This window comes from Chelonoidis abingdonii, chromosome 3 (genome assembly GCF_003597395.2).
Source record: "Chelonoidis abingdonii isolate Lonesome George chromosome 3, CheloAbing_2.0, whole genome shotgun sequence".
NCBI classification, from domain to species: domain Eukaryota; kingdom Metazoa; phylum Chordata; order Testudines; family Testudinidae; genus Chelonoidis; species Chelonoidis abingdonii.
This window is the reverse complement of record NC_133771.1, coordinates 121740056-121761161: the sequence shown is the minus strand read 5'-3', so window position 1 is coordinate 121761161 and position 21106 is coordinate 121740056. Positions and strand designations below refer to the sequence as shown.

General features: G+C 41.1%; 1 protein-coding gene across 1 annotated transcript in view; it reads left to right on the top strand.

Annotated features, from left to right (window-relative positions):
• IPCEF1 (interaction protein for cytohesin exchange factors 1) overlaps nucleotides 1-21106 on the top strand; it is a 125659-nt gene that overhangs the window by 84244 nt on the left and 20309 nt on the right. The window contains exons 6-10 of the mRNA XM_032770821.2: nucleotides 2802-2875; nucleotides 6145-6216; nucleotides 8670-8731; nucleotides 12945-13033; nucleotides 20239-20611. Of these exons, the coding sequence (XP_032626712.1) occupies nucleotides 2802-2875; nucleotides 6145-6216; nucleotides 8670-8731; nucleotides 12945-13033; nucleotides 20239-20611 (670 nt within the window). The remainder of the gene's footprint in view (nucleotides 1-2801; nucleotides 2876-6144; nucleotides 6217-8669; nucleotides 8732-12944; nucleotides 13034-20238; nucleotides 20612-21106) is intronic.

The window sequence follows — 21106 nt, the reverse complement described above, 5'->3', positions numbered from 1 at the left end:
CAAGTGTTTGGCTATCCATCTGGATTTGAAGATCTCAAGCGATAGAGAACGTGCCACTTCCTTTGGTAGCTGATTACAATGATTAATCACCCTCACTGTTTAAAAAAATAATAAAAATAGTGCCTTATTTCTCATTTGTATTTAGCTGGCTTCAATTTCCAGTCACTGTGTTTTTATACCTTTCTCTGCTAGATTAGAGTCTAATACCTGGTATATCATCTCTGTGAAGGTACTTATATGCTGTAATCAAATCATCTCTAAATCTTCTTTGGATAAAATAAACAGACTGAGCTTTAAATCTCTTGCTGTCAGGCATTTTGTCCAGCCTTCAATTCATTTTTTGGCTCTTCTCTGAACCCCCTCCAATTTTTCAACATCCTTTAAAAATGGTAAAACGTGTATTAGGATGACTCTGAATACCTTGGATTTGCATTCATTTTCAGTGATGGCACACTTTACCAACTAGTAGTATCTTGTTGATCCCTCAAGGAAAATATAAAAACATATACTATGGTAATGTGCATTCTTCTTCTTCTTCTATAAATGGAGATATACGTTATGTGCTGCCAAAGAGCCACCTGGTGTTGCAAAGTTCATTGGTTCTTGCTTTAAATTTCAGTTCATTGGTGTGTGGGTAGGGCTGGGGGTGGGGGAATTAGGGATGTTCCTTTTTTAAAAGATCTTAATCTCAATTGCTAAAATTGAATAGCTAGATTGGGGGTGAATGGAGTGGAGAAACCAGCATTGTGGGTGTACCTTTCCAGTCCAATGGTGCATTTAATAACAGCTGTTTCAGTGCTGTGCTAGGCACCACATGGAGCACTTGTCTGTGTTTGCATTTGTTTTTGAAAGCTTGTACTGGGAAGAGAAATGTAGATGTAGTCTGTTTACTGTGCTTAGCTCAGGAGGTAACCAAGCTTTTGGTACTCTAACCCTGCATAATTTGTTCTCTTTCTTTAGTACCATTAGTAGCCAAATCTTGGAAGGCACTTTCTGGAATTCCTCTCTCTCTTACTGGCTTATTCTTCCATTCATTTACTATGGCTGCTGCTGCTAGATTGAAAGCATTAGTTCAGGGTGTTGTTTATCCTACTTTAAATATGATGCAATTTTAGTAAAATTCTCTTATGCTTTATTTTTCCTTTTTAAAACAACTTCTGATCTCCTGCTTGCTGTTAATTTAACTTAATTACATTTCAACATGTGAAACGTAAAATAAAGCCTAACCAGTCTCTCAGCACCCTTGACATATAATTAAAATTATAATCCAGAGAAGAGAAAAAACAGTAGCAAACCAACAACACTTCTCACTGCAGAAGCTAGTCCACAAAACTGCAATTTCCTCACCTCCTATGATTAACCCCATTGCTTCCTCTGCACTTAATTTCTCAATCAATGTCTTCAGTCACACTAGTTTAAATCTTTGACGTATAAAAATGTAAGACTATTCTTGGCTAATATCCTCCTTTTTGTAGTCTCTTCAAATTCACACACGAACAATGTAGTTTGAGATGCTGTCAGTCTTCTGCACCTCTGCCCCATCTGAATTATCCCTGCTCTTTGAAATATCTTTAGATAGCTCAGCTGCTTTTCACAGTGTACGTTTTCAGAATAATAATGTGGTAGGGTTGAGGGGGAGGGACAAGAAATGAGTAGTTCAGGCATTAATATTTCTAATATTTTTTGAAAGAACACATCCATATTTCCCCCACACATACAGATGCAGGTTCTTATTTATCTGCATCACTGCCATTCATAAGAGGGGAAGGGTTCAGGTCTACAGTGATTGAGCAGGTTGCGCAAGTGAATGAAAACAGACATGGGGATGGATTTCAGCAGCAGGCTGCAACTTTATTAACTCAAATCTGACATTTAACTGGGTCCAGGATAAGCACTTCTGAAAATCCCACCTATAAATGCTTAATTACCTGATTATACCTGCAAATCAGATATTTAGATGTCTAAATTGCACTGGCAATGTTGTGGGTGAAGAAAGGAAGCCTGGGAAAGCTGGCCCTTTATTTTAGCAAGGTGTACTAAGCAATGTTGTACTGAATGTCAAACCAGCTCAAGTGTTTACTCCCTCTGAGTCTCTAATGGCCATACCTGAAAAGAGGATATGGTCCTCACTTCTACTGACCTATTTTGACGTTAATCTTCACCTCAAATGAGAAGAGACTTCTGTTTTTTGGAGCTGAAGTTTGAGTTCAGTTTCCCATGCTGCATATATGAGGTTTGGCTGATGACTTTGTTCATGTACAGCAGTATCTGCATGTGATCACTGATCATTACAAAGGGAGCTGCATTCCCCTAGCACCTCCTCTATTTTAGTCCTGTTCAGACCTGAGGCTAAATTTTGCTTTTGGAACTTGTATCCACAGCTGACCCTGTGGATCAGGGTGTGGCTTTGTGTGACAAATCCTGACTATGACTCAGTGCATGGTTGCTCCAGAGGGGGGAGTAATCTTCCCTAAGACTGTATTAGGTGCAGATTCTATCCCCTGCTGTGCCAGTTCACCTGTGCTGCTTGGTTCTTGGGGGTGTGGAGCAAAAGCTATGCCCACACCCTGCTCACTTGCACAGGAGGCAGAGTAGTGGCACCGCCATCACTATGAGATAGGCAATCCATGCAGGGTTTCTGATTCCTCTACACACAGTCACATAAAAGTCAGCCCTAGCTGGCTCCTTGCAGAAGAAATGTATATGCATGGAATAAAAGGTTGTCGGGAATTAATACAACCTTGGTCAGCAGTGTTCGCCACTGAAGCCTGGGTTAATGCCGGTGACGTATTTTGTTGCAGGCAGAGAAAGCTGAAGGATTCATCAACCTGCCAGACTTTACTGTGGACCGAGCAAGTGAATGCAAGAAAAAGTAGTAAGTTTGTTACTCAGCTCCATGCTAGGCTGAATAAAGATTTTACATGCCAAAAGCTGCGTTTGAATTTGGCGGAGGTCAATGAAAAGGGATGGAGATCAGAAATGTCATGAATAGACTATCTAAAGAGCTTCTCAGTTTCTTACTTTCACCATGACTGGGCTTAACTTTTGCACAAAGAATATCTAGTTTTGTGTGTTTGACATTGCCTGGAAAATTCTTATTATTATTTTTACTTTGTTTTGTTTTATTTTCCTGATACGCCTTTTGCTCACTACACCTCCTGTGTATTGCTGCCCTATCTGGACTGAGCAGTTAGCCTTCCCCGGAGAACCCTGGCATGGGACTTCTGCAGTTTTAGGAGTTGTGGAAAGTGAATTTGGTGCACCCTTGTAAAGATAAAATCTATGGTATGCAGAGTCATAATACTCAAGTGAACAACAAATATGTCTTTATAGCAAGGGCTTTCTTCCTACTGGTATCCAAATGAGAACACTCTTGATTAGCTACCTTTTCTTAACTGGGAAGGTTAATAATGATATAAATAATATTGTATTATGTGTATTAACAGGGATTATTCTTTAGATTAGATTACTGCAATGAATTCTTTGGGATATGCTTGAGGATCACATAGAAGTCTCTGCTTGTCCAGGACCTGACAGCTTGCTTACTTAGCAGCATAAACTGTCTGATATATTACTACAGTCAGGGCTGGAGTTAGGGGCAGGTGACCCAGGTGACTGCCTGGAGTGCCAGGCTCGGGGGGCACCAGGCTCAAGATGCTGTTTTTGTTGTTAGCAACAAAAGGAAAAATAGAATGTTTGAAGTCAAACGTTTCAGGTTTTCCTTATGTGGGTTCACTTTTCACTAACCTGCTGGAATGTTCCTTGCAGAACCTAGTGGAACCTTCCAGATTTTCTGAGAACTACATTTTCCTTGAACCTCCTAGAATGTTGTCAGCCATGCTATGTAAGGGGGGGGGCATCAACAGTCAGTCAGTGAGATATAAGAACAAAGTGAAGTGAAATGAGAGCCTAGGACTAGGGTTAATATTCTAAGACTCTCACCTACTGTAACACTATTTAATACTGGTCCACCCAGTGTTGGTGCACAGTTCAATTTCTTGATATTAGTACGTTTGTTATTCCTAAAATTTAAAATGATTCTGTAAGATTCAAGGAAACAATTTTTTTCTTATTTGCTTACATATGGCATGAATAAATACATATTTACAGATTCTAGTGTGCAAATTTATCACCTTATATGACAGGGATAAGTCATGCATCAAATCATGCATCAAAGCCATGAAAAGGGCTACAAATGCAATAAAAAATAAGATTATTCAAAATTTTAACAACTGGAGGGGAGTAGGGGTGCCGAAGAGGCTTCTTGCCTGGGGCATCATTTTATCTATGGCCGGCCCTGACCATCGTGCTCCATACACTGCACTGGCTTCCAGATGCTTTTAAATGCAATGCAAGGATTTGGTTTTTAATCTATAAAACACTACATGGTTTTATCCTGGCTTTTAAGAGAGTGCCTTCCCCTATGCTCTATCCCCACATTTTTCTTGAGGCACACTTGCTGGCAGGTCTGTTACTTGAATTCTTGAGGGACAGAGGCAAAATAAGTATGAGAGTCTGTGGCTCTAGAGTTCTCTGTTGGTTTCTCAGAGCCCTGGTTTGCTGAGCCACATAACACATAGAAAGTGACTGTTGCCTTTGGCTTCAATGGACCATTTGCAATGCTAAGCATGATAGATAGTGTTTGCAAATGGGGGGCCCTAGGTGACTAAGGTTAGAGGCTCAGGTATGAAATGTTCAGTTGTAAGTCACAGGGTGTGGTTACATTCCCTGACTGGATGAGTGAAACTCTTAGAATGAGGATTAGTCTGCAAAAAGTCTTATTTGCAAATTCAGTATTTGCTTTCTGTGGATATTCTCCAATTAATTTCCAACGGGTTGTTTCAGTGATAATTTCTGACAGAAATTGGTTTGGTAGAAGATTTGCAATAAAACACAAAAAGGCTGCAAACAGTCAATGAATTCATCTAAAAATTGGAATGAATGTTGCCAGAAACTTTTGAAGTATTCTCCCTGTACTAATTATCACATCTGGGGGAACCTGCTATGATCTTACTTTCAAAATGCAGAAATTAACATAATTTGCTTTATAATTTATGTGATAACAATAATTTCCTTTCTAGAGTTGGGTTCATATAATTAGAAAGCTACCTAACAACATGTAGGAGGAAGGACGTATAAAGTTGTGACCTTTAAAAAATGGTGAGATGTCTTAAATGAAAAAATCATAGGTATTTTGAGAAAAGGTGCCCCATGATCTGCTTAGGCTTCATGAAATCCTCTACTTATCCACAGAACAGAGATAAAATTGGCTGTTAAAGTGTAAATTTCTTCTATTTTAACTTACCAGTGTATTTCAACTAGCTAGTTCAGTCTCCATTGCTGTATAGTTCTTCATTGTAGCTGCCACTTACTGACACAGTTGATGATGGGTATTTATGTGGATACTTGCCTGCAGTATTTGGACTGAGTTCAATTCATTTTATATAAGCCACCAAACAACCATCAAATGGAATCAACTTTCAGTGCAGTCCTGTGGGCAGATTCCAGTCCCATTGGCCCTCCAGTCCTTCACTAGAAGGCAACTTTATTGCTTTTCTGGAACAGGCTGATTTTCTTTTTTGGGGCAACAGAACAGAGGTGAATTGAGATGGATTCTTGGTATGTGAGAATCCAGAATTGGAAACTTTTTTCTTTAGCCGGGACATCTTTCTTGTGATACTTCAGCGCTTATTCCCAGGCATATACCATTGTTGGTTTGTTAGAAGGCAGCTAATATCATTGTAACATTTATTTTCACAAATATCCTTTTTACTCCCTTCTCTTTACCAAAAGGGTGTACAAATCAGGAACCCATAAAATGTCACTATTAGACTAGAAATATGTTACCAGTTTTTTTTCTTCTGAAAATGTCCTTTCAGTACTGGAACGCCTCTTATCTATCTCAACCCAATGTTCTCTGTATCTTTGCTAAAATGATAGACCTATAAAATTCCAAAAATGGCACAGAATTTTGAAGAAAGAAATACATTTCTTGATGGATAACTTGGTCTGCATTAATAGAATGGGGTGTACAAAGGTGTTATGCTTTGGATAATTTGCTCACACAATTTTATTGTTTTTTCCTACCTAAATTAACTTTTCCTCTGTGTGTGTGTGTGTGCACGTTGTTGTTTTTTCTTGAAGTGCTATTAAGGTCAACCACCCACAGATCAAGACATTTTATTTTGCAGCAGAGAATGTGGAGGAAATGAATAGGTAAGTAACAGCAACTGAATCTCTCTGTCCTTGCCCAGCATCTTAGAACCATTGCTTTGTTTGCATGTTGGTTCTTTAGTTATCAAGTAGTAGCTGTGATTCAAGAGTATGTGATTGCTGTGATTCAAGAGTGCTGTTTTTGTTTTTTCTTGCTGATGCAGTGGTTATCTTCCAAGTAAATGTAAGATAAAACACCCTGCTCTAGTGATGGCTGTTTAAAAACATGCCAATTTAATTAAGATATTATGGAGTGGCAATATTTGCTCCATAGTTAAGGTTAAGTTAGGATCCCATTATAAGGCCAATTTTCAATAAGTCTGCCAATGTTTCGTAAAAATAAATCAATGTTCCTAAAGTTCTCATAAATCAGCAAATCCACAAAGATTAACTCTGACCCTTGAATTTAGACCTTTAAAATATGACGTGTATTGTGAATTATGAGTTGTCTGACAAATTTTAATGTATATTATATAATAAAAACTGAAATTTCTTATACAACCTTATAGAGTAAGGTACAGTACAATAGGGCATACAGTAATTTAATATTGGCCTTGATTTTTTAAGCCATAATGAAATTTACTTAACTGCAGCTTGCAGAAAATCTTTCTTGAGAATTGAGTGAGACACCCCTGCATAAGATCAGAATTAATTTTTGTGGATTTGCTGATTTATGAGAACTTTATTTCTCAGTGTTGTATTAATACTAATGTTTTCCATGGAAATGTATTATATATATAAAAGTCACACGTGCATAAAACTAGAGTGAGCGGTATCTGTCCTTCTTGGTCCCAGTCCTGAAACTGTTTACACTTGTGAGTAGGCCCACTGAACCCGTTGGGACTATTCATGCATGTAAAGCTACTCATGTACGTAAACGTTTATAGGAGCAGGACATTTGTTTGTAACTCTTTTAGGCATCCATCCATTAAACCACTAATGGGTTTATTCAGGGAGTAGTTTGCTTCATTGATTTAGTACATGTGCTAGAAGATGAACTCTTTGCAGTAGTGATGCAAACATAGAAAGCAAACGGATGTTGGATAGCAAAGAACTGCATGCATTTACCGGTGTGCACTTTACACTCCTACATGATGGCAACCTTTTAAATCTGGATTTTTTTTTGACCTATCCGTTCTGTTTGAAATACTAAGATTTCTTTTTTACTTTCATTTCTATTAATCTTCATTGAGTAAGGTCAAGGTCCTTAATAAACTGTAGCCAAAATTCATTCTTCACTTTTGCAGGAATGACAACCCGTAACCTTTAGTTGTTATGCACATCTATACTTCATACAGTGATCAGGAGGAGGTGTGACTAAGGACCCAATCCTACTCCTACTGAAGTTATTGGCAAATTTCCCAGTGGCTTCAATGGTGAACAAGATGAGACGCTATGTCATCTAACTGTTGTGTAACTAGTTTTCAGAGGTTCACTAGACCTACAGATTAGTCTGAAGAGAGGTTAAATGAGCACATAGTATCTTGCATACTATAGCACCTTACAGCTCAAAGGATCCAAACAATTTATAAATTGAAAAGGTACACAAACTATAACCAGGTGTCACTTCATGCACTAAGAAAACACAGCCCTCTAGGGAAGGAGGGATATGCAGCAGCTGTTAATAGCATACAGCAACAGTTTAGAACAGGAAGTGAAGAATGCTATATAGAACTGAAGGGGACATTTAGGAAGGCAGAACATAACTTACACAATTTTAAATTTGGTCAGGAACCCTGAGTTAAAGGGCTTACTCTTACAAAGTATGCCATGATCTGATCAGAGCACAAGACTGTATAACTATGAGGAATAAATAATTTGTTACAGTATCTTAAATAATTAAGTCACTGGTTCACATATCCATGTATGGAAGCAGTTTAAAAATAGAGGGATTTCTAAATAGCCTTATAAACTGTTCCTTAGCCTGTGAGGTGAAGAGTACGTATCTCCTTGAGGAGTGCTTGAATGCTCCTCAACTCCCTTTGAAATCAATGGGAGTAGGGGTATTCAGCACCTTTTAAGGAGAGTCTGCACTACGGAGGGGCTCACCTTGAGCTGCACTGCTGTGGCGCTGTGGTATATAGACACTTGCTCAGTGACAGAAGGAGTTATTTCATTGCTGTAGTAAATCCACCTCTCCAAAAGGCAGTGGGTAGAATGGTAGAAGAATTCTTCTATCAACATAGTAGCGTCTATACTGGATCTTGTATCATCTTAACTACATCGCAGAGGGCATGAATTTTTTCACAGCCCTGAGTGATGTAGGTTAGCCAACCTAACTTTGTAGGGTAGACCTGCTCTGATTCCCACAGGAACTTTGAACTGAGGATGAAAGAAAAGAACTGGTGGTAATAATAAAAGATAGGAAGATCACTGTATCTGAAGACTGTCAGAGGTGTTGCAGAGTAGAATACAAATATCCCTAAAAATGTGCTTGCTTTCTGTTTATAACATAGGTGGCTAAATAAACTGGGGCTAGCTGTAATTCCTCAGGCATCCAATGGAAAGAATGAAGAAGGTATGTTCACATCTCAATTTTTGCATGGAACAATTTCATTTTTTTTACACAATGAGATTTTTGCTACAATGAATTTCATATCAACGCTGTTCTTTTTAAACTTCCAGTTTGTGGCTCATCAGCTGTTGCGTGTTTCACTAGCACCAAAAACCCAGTTGTGCCCTTGAATATCTGATTTCCATATCAACTAAGGCACAACAATTAATTGTCTGACAACTGTGGAATTTATGATATAAAAGAGTTTCCATTATTTATTCATTAATACAATACTATATGTGTAGATGCTATTTTAGAGAGAGAAAATGGCAGGTCCCTGCACCCAAGAAGTTTACAGCCTAAATGATTCACACTATTTGTATTTATGAGCACCAAAGAACTCTGATACAATCATCTCTTTAGGCCAGGGGTGGGGAACCTATGGTCTGTGGGCTGGATCTGGCCCATTGCTTAATTTCATCCGGCTCACGGCAAGTCTCAGTGCCGCGGGCCTGAAGCCCTGAGCCTCAGCACCCCACCATGGGGCTGGAACTGAGAGCTTGCCCTGCTGCGGGCAGGAAACCCTGAGGCTCCACGCCTCCCCGCGGGGCTATGTGTGGCCCATGATTGATTTTTTTATATGGGTCAATGGCCCATGCATATATGCTGAGTTTCTCCTTTGTTGGGGGTGCTCTCCCTGGTTTCTCCCAGTCCCCACTTCATCCCTTCCCCCAAGGCCCCTCCCCTGCCCTGCTTCTTCCCACCCTCGCTTTGCCCCTGCCCTGCCTCTTACCTGCCTCTTCCCTGCCCAGTTCCGCCCCCTCCCCCAAGCACTCCGCCCTTGCTCCTCTCCCCCTAGAGCCTCCTGATGCTGTGAAACAGCTGATCTGCAACAGGCAGAAGGCACTGGGGGAGGGGGAGGTTCTGGTAGGGAGGCTGCCAGTAGGTGCTCTGCACCCACCATTTTTTTCCCGTGGGTGCTCCAGCCCCGGAGCACCCACGGAGTCGGCGCCTATGAGCCCATGATAGAAAAAAGGTTAACCACCCCTGCCTTAGGCCCTCTGCTACGTCTGTGAATGGGGATGTAGCTCATACATAGAACTCATTCATACAGTGCTAGTGTTAACTTTGCTGAGCTTGCTCAGTGCCATATGGAGTGGTATTACAAGCTGTTTGTGCTGATAGAAATCACAAGTGATGATAACTTGAGGTGCCTGGAGAATCAGGATGCTTCACTGTCTCCTTTGTTTTGACTGGGATACAGTGTATTTCCCCTTCTCTCTCTTTAACAGAAACCTCTATTCACTGGTCCACTTGCTTTCTCCAGAAACTTGCCATTTGTGGATACATTCCCTAGTGCCTCTTCAGCCCCTCACCCAGGTGTTAGAGCAGAGTGGTCTGGGGCAAGTGGAGGGCATGTTGCTGCACTGAATCTTAGGTCTCTTAGCAAGAAACCCAGTCTGAACATTTTACCAGAGGAAGGAAGGGGTCCAGTTTTTCTTGAGCTGTTTAAACAAGCAGCAGAAGGGCTGATTGAAAGATGATGACAATAATTTGACTGGCAACCTATCAATATTATGAATACAAATAGGAGCTTAAAAATCCAAGTTCCAGGAAGTACAGTATGCTGGTTGTGTTTGAAGAAACAGCCGAAACAAGAGAAGAGTTAGGAAAATAAGAAGCAATTAAAATTAGGAAAGTCAACTGAACTTAATGGGAACTGTGTAAGCAGACGAGAGAGCTCCTGTCCTGAGAAACTCTACCCAGCTAACCTCTGCAGCAGGTGATCAAGTTACCAGCACTTCCTCATCAGAACAAACATAACATTGTCAAGTATTGTCCAAACTTTTTAAAGCTAACACCTCGCACTACTATTTTCAGGAAAATGCACCTGTCCCCATCTCCTGCCCTTTACTCCTGATGTGTATGTTGTTAAAGGCCTGTTCATCTTTCTCCCATTAGCTAGGTGGGCACCCCACATTTTGGGAAAATGCTGACATAGCCTAAGGACGTGCTACGGTTTCTAGCACCGTAACTCTTTTCTGAGTGTCACACATCACAACTATTCAAGGAGCTCTTAGATTCCCACTCTTGGATTCCTGCTTTTTTGAGAGGAGAGTAAGGGGAATGGTTTCTGTGTATTTAGTCCTTCCTTCAGTCTGTTTCCAATATCAGAAACCAGATATAGATTTTACTTTTCTGATGTCATGTGTGTAATAAAAAAAAAGCCGCAGAAAGAATATTTTATTTATTAATCAATAGTTCCTTTGATTTCTTAAATGTTTCTACTTGCATAAAATTTCAATCTGTTGTTCTAAACATGATTTTAAAATATGTAGCTGGGCAAAGTTTGCAGTAAACAAAACCGCAGCTATGTTAAAAAATAACTAAAATAATCTTCTAGTTCTGCCAATAATAAAATGAGAACATGTGCAAAACTGTAGAAAACCTGGCAAATCCCCTGAATGTCATTTTGTCGACATCTTTGTGACAGCCTTCTTTTGCTTAAAATCTTGACGTCAATGCTTTTTGCTGACAGGTAAATTATTAAAACCAAAAAAAGTGACACACACAGTTTTCCATATATAAAAGAAGGGGGAAAAGAGTACAACCAATAATTTATCTGAAAGATATGATAATTGATTGTTACCAAATGGTGGTGATAAATAATACTTCACACTTGTATGATGCCATGAAATCCAAGAACCACAAATTGCTTCATGAACACAGAAACCTCACAAACTTCCTGTAAGCTGTGTCAAAGATAGTAAGGTGGTATTGCTACTACTGTTTAACAGCATAATAATATTGTGCAACAGCTTGTAAGAGGAAGTGAAGAATACTGGTTCCAATTGAAACCACAGGGGCAGTGAGTACCTCAGTCTCCCAACACCCACTGATATTGTCGTCATTACACTTTGCTTAACTGATTCTTGCTAACCACACAATGGCTCAGTTCAGATCGGATGTACAGGTACAGGGTATGTGCGTACTTTGTCGCATATGGTATGTGGTACAGGAAAGCATTTAAACAGAATGAAGTCTCTCATATAAACACTTGCTCCGAGTTTGAATCTGCAGTGCTGGTGGCTGCTACTGAGGGATTTAATCCAGTGGAAGCAGTGTTTTCCAGTGGCTACAGCAGGGCCTTGGGAGTTAGGACCAACAGCATGCTGATTTCCTTTGTCACCTTCTTTGTCATTTTAAGCTCTGTGTCTCAATTTCTCAGTCTGTAAAGGAGTATAACTGGATTAGAACCTATTCCATATTTGTGAGTGCTTTGTTTGTTTAATCCAGTTGAAAAAAAAAACCCTCCCAAGTGGCAGCAGTAAATACTTCCACTAACTCCTCTGCTAGTGTCCTTTTGATTCATATTGTTGTCCCTCTGCTGAGCAGCAGCAGATGTTGGGGCCTTTCAGGCTGGAGTTAAAAATAGTGAGGTGGAGTCTGAGTGTATTCTTAGTGCAACTTGTTTATTTGACCCTATGTACATCAATCCTAAATAAAGATGGTCACAAACAGTATTCAGGCCATCACCCTCTTCCAGGAATCTTGATCAAAACACCAATGTCTCCTTCCCTGGGAGCAACTCTGTTGTGTATTTGGTTGTCATGGTTTTTGTTCCTATGGCAACTAAGTTAGATTATTAGGGGATAGCCCAGCCAACTTCGGCCGGTTAGGTGAGCTCTGTGTCTGTAAATAAATGGTAGTTTTGTTAGCTGTCTGCTGTCTGCTCTCAAGTGATTTCTTCCTAAACCGGCTGCCCCCAAGGATATAACAAACTCTGCCCCAAGAATTGACACTAGATAGAGAGACTGAGGAAGGGAACAAACTTCTACTGCTTGCTACAACTTCCCCAAACTTGCAAAACTAACACTAGCATTTCTTCAGACTGAAAACTGCTCATGTGCAAACTGTAAAACTGTCTATGGCAGCGCCATCTGATCAATCCTGCCATAATGATAAAATTGGAATAAAAATACACTTCAAAACAAGTCGCCATAAAATAGCAATGAGGAGACACTGCTGTAGGAGACATTAAGACAATGGCTTTTGGCCTTCAGATCAAAATACATAGGACTAGAAGGGACCTCTTAGGTAACTGAGTGCAGTTCCCTTCAATCGGAGGCAACTCCATCATATAATTGAATATAATCATATAATGATCTTCAACTGCTGAGCAGCTAGAAGGAATAAATGGGTGTTTATTTTTTTTCATATTACTCTTTTTTCCTAGAATGCTATAGTGAGAGTGAACATGAAGATCCAGAAATAGCAGGAGAGACTCCTCCCCCTCCCTACACAGAACAGCCGCCTCCTCATTTGGTATGTATTACAGTAATTAGCTTGTTTCCAGTTGCTAAACCGCTGGCACAAATGTCATCACACCCTCTTCAGCAGGTGCATGTTTGACTAATAATTTACAATACGGGCTGTAAGCATTTATTTAATCTGCTTGTAAAATACAGATGCACTTATTTTGCTGCACCCTTCCCCTTGCTCCTTGCCTTCCCCCTTCCCAGTGACAGTGCACACTGGTATGTCAGCCTTCTCTATGACAGTGCGCTGAAATTGAGCACATATATGAAATGATTAATCTGCGTGATGAGCTAAACCAAAAGTTATCATTTTAGAACGAAAGTTGGAGGGCAGAATGTATCTTTGAGGGAAGTGGTGGATTTCACATTGTGTATCAAACATCGTTCCAGGGCTGGTCTATAAAGATACTATCCTGCCTTCATTTAAATCTCTCCCAAAGAGTCTTTTCTTCTGTGATACTAAAAGAATCTAGCTGATAGTTACCCAATATATCAATTATTATCTACTTATCTCATGAGTAAGCTTCTCATTAGCAGGGAAGGAGGGGGAATGGTGTGGAGAGAGTGTCCTAAAACCGTTGGAACTGTGTGTGTGTGTGAGAGAGAGAGAGAGAGGTGAATGGAGGGAGGATGATGTTATGACAATGATAAAAATCACTTTCTTCTAACATTGACCAGGTAAATGAATAGAAGAAGGAAAAGAGTACTAATTACTAAAGCTAGGCTCAGTAGGCTGGCTGTCTTTCTTTCTGTTTCCTGTAGAGCTTCGGTTTAGAGTATTCCCCAGTTCCCTCCTGCCTGGCTTCTGTTATAGGTTAAAGTGAACAGCTCCTGAGTGAGGGGAAGGGAACATAAAAACAAAAATCATTCAAATCAACACCTGCCATGGAGCACATTGCCCCACCCTCTCATTTCTCTTTACCCTTAAATAGTCTAAAAAGATATCTCTACACTGCAATTAAAAACTTGTCTGGCCCAGGCCAGCTGACTTGGGCTTGCAGGTCTCAGGCTAAGGGGCTGTTTAATTGCAGTGTCAATGTTGGGGCTCAGGCTAGAGCCTGAGCCCAAATGTTAACACTGCAACTAATGGCAGGTGTTGATTTGACTGATTTGTGTTTTTATGTTCCCTTCCCCTAAGCTAAAAGTCAAATACTAAATACCTCCTCACCTACAGAGGTGGTTCTTCCTGAATATGTTGAGGCACATAGGTTAGTCAGTGACGCTTACACTGCTGTTGTGAGTACTATTCTGTGGATAAAAAGAGAATCTGCCAGCAGGGATGTCTGTTTGGTACCCTGCACCAGAGCTAAATTTGCTTTTATAAAGTTAGGATTATGTGTCACACGCTCACTTATTTCCCCTTTTGTTTCACTCAGATAAATTAGTCTGCACTTCCTCTCCTAAAACAGTTGTCAAATGTTAAACACTGTAAAACAACCCACCTGGCACTCCTGGAACATGTATTGTTCACTGGCATGTAAAATTCAAGATTCTTTATTCCCTGCACTAACTGAAAGTTAAATGTGGTCTGGTGGCTATAAATAGAGCAGAGAATGAGAACCTTAAAGACTCTGCTCAAAGATTTAATCTGGGTCAAAGACTAGTAATGAGTAAAGTATCTTGAATTTTATACTGCAGTGAATTATTGTCTTAATCGTGCCAGCATAAAAGCAAATGGATTGTTACAATACTTTATAGCTGCCATTCCCTCATGTTATCTTGAGATTTTAATTGAATATCTCTGCATTTCTCCATAGGTGGGTTTAATCATACTATTTTTTAATATTCTCTTTCTGGCATGCCAGCAGCTTGCCACTCCAATACTGCAAGGGACCATCACTGGGTGTGTCCTTCCCATATGTGAAATCCACTGCATCAGGAGTCAGGCTGGCTTTCGGATTTTAGCAAGGCAGGGGAGTGGGAAGGGTGCAGGCAAGATAGATGTTGTGGGAACTCATGTTTCCTTGATTTCTCCCCTCATCAAGCTCTTCTTTCCTTTCTTCCACTTTCTTCCCTCTTCAGCTTTCATCTCCCCACACTCACATCACCTTCCTGATGGAAACAAGCCTATTATTCACTAAGCAACCCAGTCGTTTTTTTAGCTAGTCAGTAGGCAGTGCACTGATTGGCACTGGTCGTAAGGTGACCAGATGTCCTGATTTTATAGGGACAGTCCCAATTTTTGGGTCTTTTTCTTCTATAGGCTCCTATTACCCTCCACCCCCCGTCCCGATTTTTCACACTTGCTGTCACCCTAACTGGTCAGTCCTACCCACAGTTTTCTGGCTACTACTAGTCAAAGCTAACAGAGCACACTCAGACACCAGCAGACCTGATTTAATGTCATATCAAAGTCCTCCTTGGCCAAAATTTCATAAATCGCCAAAGGCAGCTGTTGGAGCAGCGGAGCCACTGGACAAATGAATAGCATGCCTCATACTGGGGCAATGCTTGGAATGGAGCAGCTGGTTTTGAGAAGGTATGTGAAGTAATGCTTTTCACATGTGCCTTCAATATAGAATTTTTGTGCTATAAATCCCTGAAGTTTGCCAGACTTTGGATGCTATTGTATGAAAGTCTGCTCTTTGGGACACACCCAAGGTTGGAATCCATACTCTAGTTACATACTTTCTAATTTTTATTAGAAGTAACATTTATCTTAGCAACACAAACCAATATCAAAAGTGATACACTTGGGAGCCTAATGGCTTGTCTACATTACCCCCACTGGATCAACGGGCAGCGATCGGTCCAGCGGGGGTCGATTTATCACATCTAGGCTAGATGAGATAAATCAACCGCCAAGTGCTCTCTCGTCGAATCCTGTACTCCACCAGGGCGAGATACGCAGACAGAGTCGACAGGACAACTTCAGCTGTCGACTTACTGCAGTGAAGACATCGTTATTCACATAGCTGAAATTTTGTAACTTAGATTGACCTCCCCCCAGCACCCCAGTGCAGACCAGGCCTTAATCTTTCTGACTTTCAATGACACTTAGGCCCCTAAGTGTCTGTCACTTTTGAAAATGAGAATTATGCTTCTGAGGGTATGTCTACACAAGAGCTGGAAGGTGCAAATTCAGTTGAGCCAGCATGCTAGAAATTAGTGTAGCCCTTGCAGTGCTAACAGCAGGAGGAGCTAGCTACTCTGAGTATGAGTCCATCCAAGGCCATAGGTACATACTTGGTCAGAGCTAGTGCAGGTGTGTCTCCTCAAGTCAGAGTATACACTTCAAGGTTTAGAGTTACCTAGACTCTGCTGAAAACCATAGCTTCTTGGGCAGGAAGGTCCACAGGTGAGTGGATTCATTGCTCCCAAACAGCAGCTACCTTGAGGTAATAGACTGCAGAGGTCCCAAGAGGACAGTTAGGGTGTTTCATGTCAGTAATTTCGCTCTAAAAGAGGCCCTAAAGACTCATTGATCTCCAGTGGGATCCTTAGGATTGCCTTGGTCAAACATCCACTTTAAAAATGTCCCTAAAATGGAGATTTGCTTGTATATGGAAGATTGCAGTAGCTCCAAAGCAACCACTATGGTAACTTAGGTAAATACTGGATATCTCTAAATAAAAAAAAAAAGAGAGAGAGAGAGAGAGAGAGAAAGAGAAGAGTTTTTTCCTCTACCACACCTGTCATCCTTTTTCTCTTTAATACAAAATGAAAAGAGAGAGTCCTTCACAAAGATGCAAAGTTCACATATCATTAAGGCTTTCTTTTACATATGTAAATTCCAACATTTTCCTTTCGTAATTTTTGAGCATTTAAAATCAGAACGTTAACATCACATTGGCATTCATTTTTATGTTTTAGTTGTACTGCTTTGGGGAACAGATACTTGGCCAGTGTCTCTCCTTGATTTAAATTATAGGGGAGAGGAACCCTCCTGATTTACTTATTGTCAGGTTTATTTCCTGGGATACCATGAGGAACTTCTGACTCTAGCAGATGAAATTTATGACAACATAAATAATTTAAATTCTGTAAGCAGCTGGGTTAGGCTCAAGAGCTCTGAAAAAACGTTTTTAATATAGTTACCAGAATGCAAAGAGTCTGTGCTATAAGCAGAGTCCCAGGATTAGAGCTGGATGAAATTTTTTGGAATGACCTTTTTAATTAAAATACGCAGGTATGGGTTAACCAAAAAATTCACAAATTCTTGTTAAAATCAATTAATTGTTTCAGTCAAAACAAAAAATGAAAATATTTTGGAAATGTCAAAATAAACTCTTTTGTCATTATCAGAATGGAACATTTCAGTGTTGGGGCTAGATTTATTCACCATTTACAAAATTGGCGCTAGTGGTCGTGTCAGTGCCCTCTCCATTCCCTGTAGTTATGCCCTCATGTGAGATATGGGAGAATCAGGTTCAAACCCCTACTCTGCAGCCGGCACTGGAGCCTGGGCATCAATCTTCCCGTGTGAGCACCTGAACCACTGGGTTATAGAGTCATTCTCTTTCTCTGGCCGAATGAATATTTTATACAAAGTGGAACAGTAGAGCTAGAGAGAGACCCACTCCAGAATAGCTTAGTGGTTAAGTCACTCACTTGGGAGAGGGAAGGTCTGAGTTTCAAATATTTGTTCCAGAGGGGGGATTTCAACCTGGATCTCCCCCATGCCTGGGAAGTGCCCTAGCTACCAGGATACTGGGTATAAGGGCACCCCCAGAGATGACCTGTGCCTGCCAATAGTGGGGGGACGGAAGAAGGGCAGCCAGTTTCAGCAGGGTTATTGAGCATGCTCAGTACAAGCCAAAGCGCAAATGAGGGGGCACGTAACCACCCATGCGTTGCCTCTGCCCCCCTCATCTCCAGTTTTGTGAATCTAGCCCTTCATTTCCTTTTATTAAAAATACCCAAACAAAACATTTCATTTGACATGAAATAACTTTTTTTCACCTTTTTTGATTCACTGAGGATTCTGAAAATTTTAAGTTTTGGTTCAAACATAAACTGATATTTTTTTCAATTTTTTTAGACCAGCGGGTAACTGAAAAATCAGTTACTCACATAGCTCTACTCAGGACTTTTTTTAATCAGCACTCTTTGTCTTCTGTAAAAGATTAATAATTACACCCCCAGGAAGAAACTGTGCTTCATTCCCCTCTCTTCCCCCCAACTTTAAAAGAAAATAGTGCATATTACATCACCATTGAATTGCAAAAGCTTGTACAGCACATTATAAAATGTTGTTTTTGGTTTTTAGATACGTTGTTAATCTATGGATCATTAGTGTATTGTTAATAGGTATGTTAGACTGGCCCTAAGTATATGATTGTGTGTTATGTTTGTCATGCCTAGCCAGGAGGTTTCCCTAGCAACCCAATTTCAACATTTTTCAGTGCTCTCCGTTTTGATGTTCTCTCTTCTGATCATTACAGATATCTCTCCTATTTTAGGAACACCGTGTGACATAGTCTGCGCCCCAGAGCGGCCCCCTTCTGCTCGCCATCGCATAGATTAGCTCCCTCATCCGGTGTACCCTCTCTTGGTAGTGCCTCTCCTGTCTTTGTCTCCACTTGTAGACCCACCCCAGTTCAGGAACCGCAGTATCCTTTTTATGACTTAGCCCTCCAGCCATGTCACTGTCCTTATTTTTCCCCTTCCGGGAGGGGAAGCATCTCCCAGTTTTTTAGTTCAGCCACTTCCCCAGTGGTGAGTGGGGAGGATTCAGGCCCACCCACTATTCGGGTCCTGGCCCAGGGACCCTATAGATAGAAGCCTCCTGCTTAATTGCTCTGGGAATACTGCTTCAATTCCCTGAGCCACTTTCCCGCAGTCCAAGCACCTTCTTTACCTTCTTCTCAGGGCCTACAGCTAGCATGTCCCGGCAGCCAGCCAGGAGCTCCTACTTGCTCCCCTGGTCCTTGACAGCAACTGTTCTGCTCAAAGTGCTACCTTCCTGCAGCCCTCTGGGAATACAGTCCTTTCTCCTTGGGCTCCCTGCGGCAACTCAATGTCTCAGGCCCTGCATTTCCCTTTATGTAAGCCCACTGGGCGCTGATTGGCTGCTTTTAACCCCATCCTTTCTGGTGTGGGGTGAACACCCCATCCCACATAGGAATTGCCATACTGACTCAGTGCTGTGACCCATCAAGTCTCTGACAGTGGTCAGTATCAAAAGCTTCAGAGAAAGGTGCAAGAACCCCACAGCTGGCAGATGTGGGATAATATGCTTCCATAAAGGTCTCTTAATTTACATTACATTTATCAACATTCCCTTTCATTCTTTATCATGTTGCCTATTCACCTATCATGGTGAAGTCCCTTTGAAATTCCTCTGTCTTCTCTGGATATGGCTAATCTAAAAAACTTTGTCCTCTGCACATTTTGCTACCTCGCTGTTTCTTCCTCCCCTTGCCTTTTTTAGTTCATTAATAAATATATTAAACACCACCATACCTAATACAGAACCTGAAGGCACCCCACTGTTGATCTTTTGCCAGGATGGAAATTGACCATTTATTCATACTCTTTGTTTTCTGTCTTAGGCAGTTTTTGAGTCATAACAATATTTTGTCTTTCACCCGTGACTTCTTACTTTCTTAAATAGCTTCTTGTGAAGGACCTTGCCTGGAGTACCTCAGACCTTGTACACAATGGGGTTTTGACTTTATTTTTGCCATTGGTGGCCACCTATGAGTATAGCTGCACTAATGCAACTGCCTAGTGTAGACAAGGCCTGAGACACATGTAGGACAGACACCTGTAGTCACCAGAACACAGATCATTAAAACTGGGCAAACTAAAATCTATTGAAGTTTGAGGTACCAAGAAGACCAAATCCAAAACGTAGGCATTCCACTGGTGGAGTTTTCCCCTGTTTGAAACTGGGGTAAGTCTCACTAGTGCAAATAGTGGATGTGCGTGTCTACACTGGAGTTTGCAACACTGCTGCACTCCTAATGACTGGCAACCAGTGGCTTTAAGCAAAACAGGTATCTGGTATAGACAAGGCCTTAGCTGATATTTGAAAGCCTTATGCCCACATTTTCAAAAGAAAACATGCACTCTGGGGTGTGTGAAAGTGTATATGGGGAGAAGTTGTTCCTTTGTGACTATGCACTTCTTTGCATACTTTGAAAATGTGGGAAACTGTGCAAAATTATATAAATATATAATAGCTATCTTCTGTTTCATGGGTCATTAAAATAAGAAAAGGAGCGGTTGGATAATTATTTTTCTCTCTCAATTTGTTCCGGAAAACAGGCTCAACAGCAGTCCTTATTGATGTCGCCGCTATCAAGTGAAGCATCCTGTTCTCTCTCCTCCTTGGAAAGCACCATGAAGTCACAAGATTCCTCATCTTCCTTGCTAGCCAAAATGGCTCATCCAGAGAGACAGTCTTGGCTTGACATAGTTAACACGGAAGAGGTTGATCAACCTTTATCCTTCTGTGTCCAGATTCATGCTGATGATCATCCAATGGCAGACTGTAGTGAAATGGCAGAAAGTCGGCTTCTCAAATCTGATAATGGATCTCAGAACTCTTTGTTAAGTGAAAACACAACTTCATCAGACAGCAGCAGGGATCACCTAACTGTGCCAGAAGATTTGATAGGAACGAAGACACTGTCCAAAGGTGAGCATATTGGAGAGGCATCTCTCTGCAGAACTATACAACTTGAATTCTGCATTTTCCTCTCTCTCTTTAATTTTTCTCTGAATAACTTGCCAGTGGACTGTGATTGATGAGAGAATGTACAGTGCATTGAGTATATAAACTTCTGTCATGGCTGGGTTGTGGGCAGCCAGATCTAGTGGTCAGAGCTAGTGTCCACAGTCACGAGACAGGAGTCAAGAGTCAGGCCAGGTCAGGATACCGGGAGATTAGATGAAGGAGACAAACCTGAGATCAGAACCACAAGTCAGATGCCAGGAGTCAAGCTGAGTTGGAATGCCAGGATGTCAAGCTGGGTTAGTGGGAATGGGAAGCGCACAGCCCAGAGCAGGGTGGATCTCAGTTGTTCAGACACCTTCCTGTTCCTGCTGCTGGCTTAAGTCAGGCCAGTGGGACTCCGTCAATAGGACCTCAGGGGTGGAGCACAGGGGCTGGGCTTCATGAGTCCTGGGTAAG